General features: G+C 38.1%; 1 protein-coding gene across 1 annotated transcript; it reads right to left on the bottom strand.

The window, feature by feature from the left end:
* Positions 1-720: 720 nt before the first annotated feature.
* LOC127195155 (cysteine-rich secretory protein 2-like) lies at positions 721-11,157 on the bottom strand. Its single transcript, XM_051152576.1, has 7 exons — positions 11,089-11,157; positions 8,566-8,682; positions 7,348-7,435; positions 5,459-5,601; positions 4,970-5,067; positions 2,897-2,985; positions 721-848 (listed from the first exon to the last, which is right to left on the bottom strand). Exons 1-7 carry the CDS (start codon positions 11,155-11,157, stop codon positions 721-723), a joined length of 732 nt encoding a protein of 243 aa, XP_051008533.1.
* Between the last annotated feature and the right edge of the window lie 375 nt (positions 11,158-11,532).

Here is an 11,532-nt window from a genome sequence, read left to right as displayed (position 1 = left end):
TTGATAATGACAAAATGTTATGGATAATGATTTACACTCAGAATTTTAGATGCACCAAGATAGGAAAGATTGGTACTTCAAGGCTGTCAAATACAAATAGCCAAAACACTAAGAATGTAACATTTATATAATTCCTGATTGTGTCACGGTTCTTCTTGCCATAGGTAATCTGTTGTATATATGTGTAATAATATAAATGTATATGTACAAAAATAAAATAATTAAAAAAAAAAAGAAAATCATGTCCATGTAGGAGCTTGAGTTCTTTATTGAAAGAGGTGGTTACTTGTGTTTAAAGGAACATAAGAGAAATACAGATGCCAAAATTCATCCTGCTAGACACTGTGGAGTAAGTTGATTGTGATGTTGCTACAGACATTTCTTCCCATATTAGTTGTTTCTGGACACAAGGAGTTCTCTCTCTCCCACGCGTCTTTTTCAAAGTTCTAGGGGTTGAATGACCTGTTTTGGTACAACTTTCAAAATTCTCCATTTGAGTCACTTCACTTACATTTAAAGTACCAAAGTTGGTCGAAATCCGACATTGTCATCCTAAGTGAGACCGTTGTTTAAAGGCTGTGTGAAGAGATGGCTGTATAAATCCAGGATGGAGAGAAGTCTTGTCATTTGGGATCCGCCTTGTCACTAATCTATGTTTCCCTGTCTCAGCTACACCTGTACCCCTTCTCTGGTAGTCCCTCATGCTTCACACGGGACATGTTAGTGAATTTTGCCTTCACACAGGCAAGTAGCCTGGCACTTTTCCTTAAGCAGGTTATGTTCACAGCCTGCTGAATTCTTCAAGGATTCACAGTTACTGAGTAAATCTTCAAAATTACAGCCATTGGCTACAAAGAAAGCAAAGTCAGTTATTGTCTTGACATTATCTGAAGGAGCAGCAGAAAACTCTACTCACTAAGGTGCCCAAGAGAGGTCAGAAGGAGAAACACACTAGCATCTCACCACTACCACTGTGGTGGGTCTCCAGTGACACACAAGGGACCTTGGCTGAGCTCAGTGACTCATCACACACACACACACACACACACACACATACACAATGTCTATCTGCTGAGTCAAGTACAGAACCCATTAGGCAAATGTAGCTATTTTAATGCATGGTGAATTAAATAAGCTTCTTGGCCCAACTTTTAGCCCACATGTCCATTAGTGGCTATGCTTATAAGGCACATATTATAAAGACTCTTTCTTTCATCTCACATTTTGGAAACACAACTTTATGCTTTCAGGAGTAACTACATTTTGTAGATGTGCTGAAACAAGAACAATGTGTCATGTTTTCCTCTGAACTCCTCAGACCTTCCATATTGATCGCTCATGGCCATGGTCTGCTCACATTCTTCCTACAATCTCAAGGACATGGAATTCCAACAATGCGTTTAAGTCTGGAGCAGAAACCAAGCTCCTCCCTGTTTCCTCTACTTCTTACCAGCATGCCCCCAGCACTCAAACACTCACTGTTCCTTTGGCTTATATTGAAATAATACCAAGTGCATTTAAAGTGCATTTCCACCCTGCTTCTGTGTTGGCTTTCATCTATGATTTCTTTATACTGGGGCCAGGAAGTTTTAGGGAACTTGAGAGATACTCTCTTTTGTTTAAAATTTGAATATTCATTGAAAATAACATAGATTCCAAACTGTTTAGCAAGTAGAATTCAGCAGAGGCACAGTCATTCAACATGTTTTCTTATTAATTTGTAGCTTTGATACCAATGTTTTAGATTTTTGGTACACAATTAAGTCAAGAACAATGCTAAATAAAAGTGAACACATTTGAGATTCTTAATTCTATCATAGTAATTTTAACAAAAAATATCTGAAATGCTAAAACTTAGTAGTTATGCCCATTTCTATTTATTAAAAAAATAAGATGCATGGTATTTATTGTCTCCTTTATTTGCAGCCATGTCTTTTCTATAAGCCAATGCTGTAGGCAGATTGAATATTGTGACTCAAGGTTTGCAAAAACTATCACCTATTGATAGAAAAAGTGATCATTTTAAAGGTAAACACTATGTTTCTGAGTATAATAATATAGAAATGAGAAAATAAGCATAGGGAACTCAAAGACTAGCATTGTGAGATGTAAGATCAATAAAACATAGTCTCAATTCCTATAGGTATACATGATTTAATTTTTAAAAATGTTTGTAAAGATACATTTATTTATTATATATACAGTATTTTACCTGCATGTGTGCCTGAAAGCCAGGTGATGGCACCAGCTCTCATTATAGATGGTTATGAGCTACCATGCGGTTGCTGGGAATTGAGCTCAGGACCTCTGGAAGAGTACACAGTGCTCTTAGCCACTGAACCATCTCTCCAGTCCAATGATTTAATTTTTAATATTTTAAGTTATGTATATATGTGTGCTTGCATATCTGTATGTCCAACACCTGTATTCAGGTACCTGCAAAGGGTGGAAAGGGCACTAAATATCCTAAAACTACAGTCATAGGCAGTTGTGAACCACCAATGCTCAGTCCCTGAAATAGAATGTAGGTCCTCTGTAAGAACACCAAGTACTCTTAACCACTGAGGCATATCTCCAACCCTATGTTCTTATTTTTTTAAATACCAATTTGGGCCTACAGATATTAAATTTAAAGAATGATTTGTTAATGGAGGACACAGTGAATAGTCTCAGCACATCGTAGACATTGAGGTAAATGTTCCATTATGTAAGATACATAAATTTATTTTCATTACAAATAACAAGTTACTAAGCTGTATAAAATATTTATCTTAACATTCCTTGGGTAGGTTTTTCTTCTTCCAAGAATATATCAATTTAGTCAATTATCCAGTCCATAGAATAAAATAAAATGCTAACTCTATGATAAACAACCAATAGATCACCACACACTTACTGCATAGTCCATTTTCACAGTTATTGGGACAACTAGCACAAGGTTCCCCTTGCTGGTAAGGGGTGGTCTTTTTCATCACATTGTTACCCCTGGAATTTGAAACATAACAATTATTTTTCCCTTTGGTCTTGCTTGAATGCACTGAAGCATGAATTAACATGCATACATGGTTATGCACAGTTTTCAGGTTTTGTAAACAAAACTAAAAATTAGGATTTCCACAGTGTAATTCAGACAACAATCCAAATTAAGAAAACACTTCATGCATGAGCCCTTTGTTCTAGTATGCTGTCTGTTGCTGATATAAACATTGGGTAAAAGCAGCTTGGGGGGAGGAAAAGGTTTGAAATAGATCATAGGTTACAGTCTATTACTGAGAGAACCGAAGGCAAGAACCCTGACACAGAGACTGGAGAAATGCTATTTACTGGCTGCCTCCAGGCTCAAGTTCAGCTATTTTTCCTTTTCCTTTGTAACCCAGGTCTACCTGCCTAAAGTTGGCATAGGCAGCAGTGGGGCAGACCCTCCTACAATAATCAGCAATCAAGAAAACGCCTCACAGACTTGGACACTGGTCAATCTGATATAGAATAGTCCTCAACCCAAGGAGAGAACCAAGATTAGCCATCACACCATTTCTCTGATGGTCGTTCATCAAATTGAGTAAGGAAATTGTGGTAACTGGCATCCAGAAATTTCCCCTTTGTTGCCAAATGGATGAAATAGTCACTAAGGCAAGACCCTGAAAAGTGTGGGCTAAAGAAACACAAGTCTCCAGAGAAAGAATAGCTCCTAAATGGGAGTGGTAACGGAAAACTGCTCATTGCTAAATACTATTTGAAACTGATATATACAAAAGTTACTCTAAAATAGAGCATAGAGTTTCAGTGTTTGTTTCTTATTGCTGAGGGTGAATGTATATTGTTTGTGTGTGGTTAGCAACATGTACTTAAGCGACTCAGGCCAGTCCTTAAAGAGATATGTGCAAAATTTTAATTTTTATTAAGAAACAAGGACAGTTTGCAAAGTTTCAACATGTGCCAACATCCAAGGTATCATATCTTATAGGAATTAACTTGTTACTCATGATTGTTACCACATGGGTCAGTTGATGAGCATGAACATATATAGAAATTTAAATCTTAGTTGTGCACATGGAGCAAGAGGACAGGTCAGTGCAGCTGGGTCTCGGTGTATTGAGTGAGCACTTAGAGAAACTACTGGGTTCCTAACAATGCTATGTGAGTCCATTCCCTCATCATCTTTCCACTATTCATTCCAGATATTGTTTCTTATGCCTACCTGTGTGATGCTTTTATGATCAAGCAATAGATTTAGGTATTTATCTCCATGGTCTGGGAATCCTCTCTAGTAAACCCTAAAAGATGGCCGTGCAGAAAAACAAATTCTCAATTGAAAACCTCTCCTAGTAGAGTTTTATGTCACCTGAGAAACCATCTCAAAAAGAAATCTGACAGGAAGTGTGCTTCCCTGCCCTTCTCAAAAAGTAAATGTAATTCAAACTAAAAAATATGTTGTGGTTACATATTTAGAAGAGCAGAGTTTGGGGTAACAATGTAAAGATTCTCTCTTTTTGTAGATAGTAAACAATTAAAATATTTGAGTAGAAACAAAGTAAAAAGCAAGGTGTACCATTCCTGTTTGTAAACCAACAGCTTAAACCATTTGTTCTAGCATCAAACATAGCCAGTCCTGGACTGTGGAATTAGCCAAAGAGATAACATGACATCTTAGAGAAAGTCCACAGCACAAATGGTCTCTGCACGTACGTGAGCCTAAGGAAGGATAACTGAAAGCAAGGACATCATATCTTGAACAATGAAGGAGATCCAAGATCTTTACATTGAGAACTGTGGAACTGCTCTCTTCTCTGACAAATTCAAGTTGTCTAGATCTTATAAATGAAAAGCCCTGAGGGCTGGAGAGATGGCTCACATTCACCTGTCCCTTGGTGGAGCTACACTTGTGATTCCAGTTTTCTTTATATAAGAAATTTCACATATTAAATTGCATGTAAAATTACACACATTTAATTCTGAAGTGCATACTTACGCAGGACAGTATTGGCAAACATAGAAGTATTTTAGGGTATCTTGGTTGGGACAGTAAGCAACTCCACATCCAACTTTGAAAGATGAATACCAAACAATCTACAAGTGCATGGGAGATAAAGATAAATACATGGATATTCATTATAAAACTGGTAAAATACTCAAAAATAAATATTAACATATCTAACACATAATTATGTGGGTGCTTTATTCTATAAAATATATCTTGTAATATATTTACTTTTTGAAATCACAGTAGTAAATTTTTATTTTTAATACATTTTAAATACTATCCGTGCAATGTGGGTACTATATGCTTTCCTATCAACAATTTTTCAGATCCATATATCTTAAGGTATCAATCAAATGACAGAACTATTTAATACCTACTCAGCCTATCCCCTCAAACTGAATATAGGAATGGTCCATAAGCTAGAGAAGCTTTGGTCATTATATCTCAATTACTGCCATCGCCACATGTTCTACTCACCTGAGTGTAGTGTCCAACAGCTGCATTGGGTTTAGCTCCTACACCATAAGTAAAATCTTGATTTTCGTCATACCAGTTTTGAATTACAGTTGGCCAGGAAGTCGGGTCACTTGACATATAGAGATTCTCACCACATCTTATATCTGGGAAGGCATGTATTTATGAAGAAAACAATAAATGGCAAGGTGGAAAAATAAATTGACTACAAAAATGCAAAATGCTATACTTCAGCCATAGGGAGTATGGTGGGAAACTCTTGATTCAGGTGGGAACAGAGTGCCTGTTACTTAGGTTAACTACTTAATTATTTAAATAATTGATTAACTAATCAGATGAGAAGTCAGCCATCTGATACAACCAAGGTAGCCTAAGAAGGCAAATATTTGAATAGACTGTGAAACCTCATTCTTTTAAAAAGTCTTCTCTATTTGTAGTGTCAAAACTGCAGTCTTCTAGGCACTAAATTCTTCATGTGTGTATGCCTTGTGTCCTGTCATCTTTATGATGCAAGCTTTGTAAAGTCAGTGACTAACTATTTGTGTATTTTCTCCTCTGTCACATTCATCAGTTTTCACAAAGAAAAGTCTGTGGTTTTTTACTATGACAAAGGCATTTGATACAGTTTTTTAAAGAGGCAACTGTCAAGCGAAAAGAGGGTTTCACAGACTCAAGGCCTTTCTTGGAGAACTAGACACAGCCAGAACAAGCCTCATGGTAGCCACATCCCTCAGTCTGTGCAAACTTGAAATACCATGTCTATACCGCATAAGATGACTATCAAGCATGCTAGAGTACCTCCATTAATAGAAGGGAAAAGGAACAATCTAATAATCTAATAGTACACTTGATCTCTGAGACTCTTTCAGTCTTCTACTGATCTGATTATCTCTTCACAGTTCTGTTATTATTATAGCAGCAACAATAAAATAACAGTAGATCAACGGAAACAACACAGGGATGACTGGCCACTGTTACAGAGGGCTTCTCTGTGTGTAACATGCTTCAAGATACAAGTAAACATTCTATGTTAGGTCTGTGCATCCAGCTTCCTCCCTCGTGTGTCTGTGCTACTCCATCAAATGTGTCCTGTTGCTCTTTGGAGTCTTTGACACTAATCTATAAGTCCATCAAACCCATAACACAGAAAACAATACTTGGGTTGGGCTTGGGATTGCACATCATTAGTCCCAGAATTGGAAGTCAGAGACAAGAGGATCACACAGCAAGTTAATGGCCAACCTGGTCTACATAGCCAGTTCTAACACAGCCAGGTTTACAAAGTGAGATCCTGTCTACTCAAAAATAAATAGATAAATGAAAGCAAAAGGAAAGAAAGAGGAAAACCATTTCACTGCTTGGCATAATTTAAAAATAACATTAACAAAATGTTCAATCTACACAGATTTTGAATGTAATTTCAAAACATGAAGTATTTTGCAGCAAAATTAAGCAACAACTGACAACAAATATATACCATAAACACAGATATCAAAATACTGAACAACCGTGCAATATCAAAATGAGGGGGCAGAAGAATAGATTTGATAAAGCTTGAAGAAAATTATCTAGTATGACATGATTTCAGTGTATTCTCTGGCTTGTCATTTTCTACTAAATGTTGTTTCTCTAGTTTGAGATTTTTTTTAAGGATAGGAGATGATCTTCTTTGTTTACGTGCTTGAAGACAGCGAATGATAAGTTGCATGGAACACTGGTAAAATGTAAATGAATGTGAACTATATTACTATAACTGTATCTGAATACATAAGTAAATGATTTTGAGAGGTTGCATAAATAGCATTTATGTGCAAAGTCTTAATGAAATATCCTACAAAGGACTCAATATAGAATTTAGTCATTTATTCAGTAGCCATATGTAAAATACATACTGATTTTCCGCTCTTCTGCATTACTATGCTCTAAAACACAATTATTAGCCCACTTTTGAGCATTTGTTGTTGCTTCTATGCTCCATTCCTAAATATCAAAAGAGGGGAGGGAGAGAGAGAGAGAGAGAGAGAGAAAAGAAAAATTACAATGATCCAACAATAATGAAAGCATATAATTTGATTGATTAGCAAGACTATATAACTTCTGTCAAAGTAGTTTCTAATTATCACCAATATTCAAATTAATTAATAAAGCTGATTAATAATGAACATTAAAAGCAAACCTTTTTTGTTTGTGCAATTACAGTGAGTGCCAGTGTCCACATAAAGACAAGTCCATTAGGGATATATATGAGGACAAACTACATTAACTGTAAAGCCACATTTAGGATGCATGTGAATGACGCTAAATGTTGATATGTATGAAGCATTCTAAGAATATTTTAATATTCTAAGCTTCTCTGAGTTATTCCAAGTTCTCTAGTGCCCATTGCCTTCATGTGGAAGATATGGATTTGAGTAGGCTAATCTTCTATTAACAATGCCCTGGGAAATGCTTCCCATTAAGAAGGGTATGCCGCTTGAGAATGGAGAGATGGCTCAGTGGTTGAGAAAACCAGCATCCTTGTCCATAACCAAGTTCTATGGGGAATCTGATGCCTCTGGTCTCCACAGTCACCTATACATAATATTTACATGTGCCGGCACACATGCGCATGCGCGCGCGCGCACACACACACACACACACACACACACACACACACACACAGAGAGAGAGAGAGACAGAGAGAGAGAGAGAGAGAGAGAGAGAGAGAGAGAGAGAGAGAGAGAGAGAGAGAGAGAGAGAGAGAGGCTGGCTTGTGATACATGCTGAGGAAAGACAATGAGCAAAATGTTTCACACAGGATGCTCAAAGATTAGGCTTCTAATTCTTCCTAACTTAATAGATCCCAAACCTGAAAAGCAATTTAATCATGTTAAAATGAAAATAATACAGTCTTTCTCACATAAAAATATAAATAAAATAGCAAAGTCAAAACAGAAATATTTTGTTTCTTTTTTAATGTATTTTATTAATTTATTCATATTACATCTCAATTGTTGTCCCATAAATATTTTATTTAAACCATAATGGAAGCCATCACTAATGGCTTCGCCCTCTAAATCTATATCCCATCTCCACATCTGTCTCACACCATTTCAACCACAGTCCCTTACCATTTTCAGCATGTTACTGGCAGAAGGACTAACTGCTCTCCTCAGTTCATTGTGTTTATTTACAATCTCTCTTTGGATCTCTTTTTGGGTGGTTATCAAAGAAGCAAACTCTGGATTCTGGAGGAAAAGAATTTTTTAACATTTTTCTGAACATCTTAGACAGCTAAGAAATTACTTCAACAAAAGTCACTTTAAAACTATGAATCACATAATATCATGCAAACAGAAAGGGAAATATTAGATGATTTGCAATACTAATAAATTTAAGTAAACACTTAGTTTTAATATAAATGGGCATGGAAGACTTGGAAATGAGTAATTCATTGCAAGTTAAAAATTCCTCTGAGGCCACAAATGCTAGCTTCTAATACTGTTTCAGCTTTTAGTGTGTGTGTGTGTGTGTGTGTGTGTGTGTGTGTGTGTGTGTGTGTGTGTGTTTTAATTAAATCCAAAGAAGCTAAGTAACAAGGAGGGCTTACGGAGGATGCCTGAATTTCACTCAGAAAGGGAAACAGAATAGACGGTCAAAGTCGTTGGAGAGGAAGTGTGGAGAGAAATAAAGATAGGTATCACATGTGGGGAGAGTTGGGCAGGGCAGGACAGAGGGCTTGCAGATAGAAGATTAACTGTGGGAGGGAGCATCTCTAAGACAAGCTGAAGACCTTTGTTACAGTATGCTCCTGGGAGGATATGGGAGTGACTCTAGCTGAGGCTCCTAGTAGAAGGGTCATGGAGACTGAAGAAGACCCCTCTAACTAGACTGAAATTATAGTAGAGGAAGGAGAACACCAATGTAACCACAAAAAACTTTACCTGAAAATGTATCCTGCCTACAAGATATGTAGGGATAAAGATAGAGCAGGGATGAAGAGAATGGCAAACCAATGCTTAGCCCAAGCTGAGACCCAGCCCATGGGAGAGAGCCAACCCCTGACACTATTCATGTCAGTATGTCTGAAAGGCTCCACTCAGTAGCAGATCAATACAAATGCTGAAAGTCACAGCCAAGCATTGGGCTGAGTGCACTAAGCCTTGTAGAAAAATGGGGGAAAGGATGGAAGGAGAAGAGCTTCACAAGAAGACCAACAGAGCCAACTAATGTGGTCCTGGGAAGGGGGTCTTGCAGAGACTGAAGCACCAACCAAGAACCATGCATGGACTGGACCTGGGCCCCCTACGTATATGTACCCAATAGCCAACTTGATCTTCTGTGGGTCTCCTAACAAGGGGAGTGGGAGTGGAGGTGTGAGGTGTCTCTGACATGGACTCTTTTGCCTGATTTTTGCCCACTTTCTGCAGGTGGAGCTGCTTTGCTGGTCACTGTGGAACTTGATGAGCTAATGGAACATGATGAGATGGGGTGGGTTAGTAGGGCATGCTCCCCTTGTCTGAGGGGTAAGGAAGGGGGAATAGGGGGTAGATGGAGGGAAAATGGGACTAGGAGGAAATAAGGGAGGGAGCCACAATTGGGGTGTAAAGTGAATAACTAAATAAATATAAAAAAAGAAAAAGAAGATATGCTGTAAAAGGTCTTTTTGGGTGGTATGCTGCACATGACCTGAGAAGAAAGGTAATCAATACTAGCCAGATACAAACCTTCAGATTTACAACTACGACCTGCCTTCATTGTACACTGCTGCAATATGGCCCTGATATTATGGAAGTAACAGACTACATTTGTATTTTATTTAAGGCCTACTCCACGAGATGGAATCCACGCCTGACTCTGCTTGGAGATGGCTCTATTGAAGCATAAAAGGTTAATTTCAGCAATATATTTATCTGTAATAAGTTCAGTGATTGCCCTCTAAAGATATTTCCATATCCTAATTCAAAGGACCGGTAAATATGTTCTTATGGGGGAAGAAAAAGTCTTTACCGAAGTAATTAAGATTGGGATCTTGACACAAAGTTTTCCTAAAGTATTCAAGTGGAACCTGAATCTTGTGCGAAGTGTTTTCATAAGACACTTAAGAGTGGAGATGTCAACATGAAGAGTGATACAGCAACCTATTGAAGGACAGCAATTTGTACAAGTCACAATAAGGTAACGAGGAGGGACTCTCCAGGCAAGCCTTGACTTCAGACATCTGGCCTCCGCTGCTAGAGAAAATACATTCTACTGTGGGCAGCCAGCAAGTCCTTAGCAATCTTAACAACAGTGCTCTGAACCTAATATGTTATTTGACCAATTATACAAAATACTCTTCTCTCGTTCTTTAACAAGGAATACTTGTGAGGATTGTTGCTGTTGAACTTGTGCTACGTCTTTGATGCCTGTTAAGCTCATGCTTGGAATACATTTTGCCTTTTTGCGTCCCCAGTAGGCATATGCAACTAAGGGCTGTCACAACCAAGAGTGATAGAGCAAATATCCTTAGTTCCCTGTTTCTGTTTCCTTGTGAAGTGCTCTGAGCTCCCCACTCACTCTGTGAAATCTATGTCACCTATCATACACTGTGGAGTCTTCTGCTACCAAAGCTGGCAGGCTACTCTGAGAGGATGTTTCTGCTCTACACTTACCTTTCCTTCTGTGGGCAACGATTGCAGCAGCAAAGCAAAGAGAAACAGCGTCACCTGGAAACAGGCCATGGCTGGAAGCTATCAAAACAAACAAAGGTCTTCACTGAAGTCAGCAGTGCAAGGACCGGGGGGGGGGGGGTCCTGGGTGATCTAAGGTACGTCTAGTACCTATAACTTAGTAGTTCACTGACAAGAGTCACTATATGGTGCAAACAGAAATCACAGCAAAGCCACACTGTCTCTAAAAGGGACATGAACTAAACAAATTGATGGTTGCCCTTGACTTGTATGTGCAATGGCTCAGGAATTCCGAGTGTCTTCCTGCAAACATCTGTTGCCCTTTCTTCATCCAAAGGGGAATGTGAACAAAACTGATTCCTTCATAACTAATTATGTTGCTTACAGTTATCATCCATCTCATGGTGGGGAAAGGGTACAGTTCCT

Source organism: Acomys russatus, chromosome 11 (assembly GCF_903995435.1).
Source record: "Acomys russatus chromosome 11, mAcoRus1.1, whole genome shotgun sequence".
Lineage (NCBI taxonomy): Eukaryota > Metazoa > Chordata > Mammalia > Rodentia > Muridae > Acomys > Acomys russatus.
Note: the sequence above shows the minus strand (reverse complement) of the source record. Positions and strands in the feature narration are given on the sequence as shown.

Coding starts and splice junctions, on each gene's coding strand:
- LOC127195155 (XM_051152576.1), bottom strand. CDS start 11,157: ATGGCCTGTTTCCAGGTGACGCTGTTTCTCTTTGCTTTGCTGCTGCAA. Junction 7,436..8,565: donor CCAGTAACATGCTGAAAATG/GTAAGGGACTGT, acceptor TTTGATATTTAG/GAATGGAGCATAGAAGCAAC. Junction 5,068..5,458: donor CTGTTGGACACTACACTCAG/GTGAGTAGAACA, acceptor ATGCACTTGTAG/ATTGTTTGGTATTCATCTTT.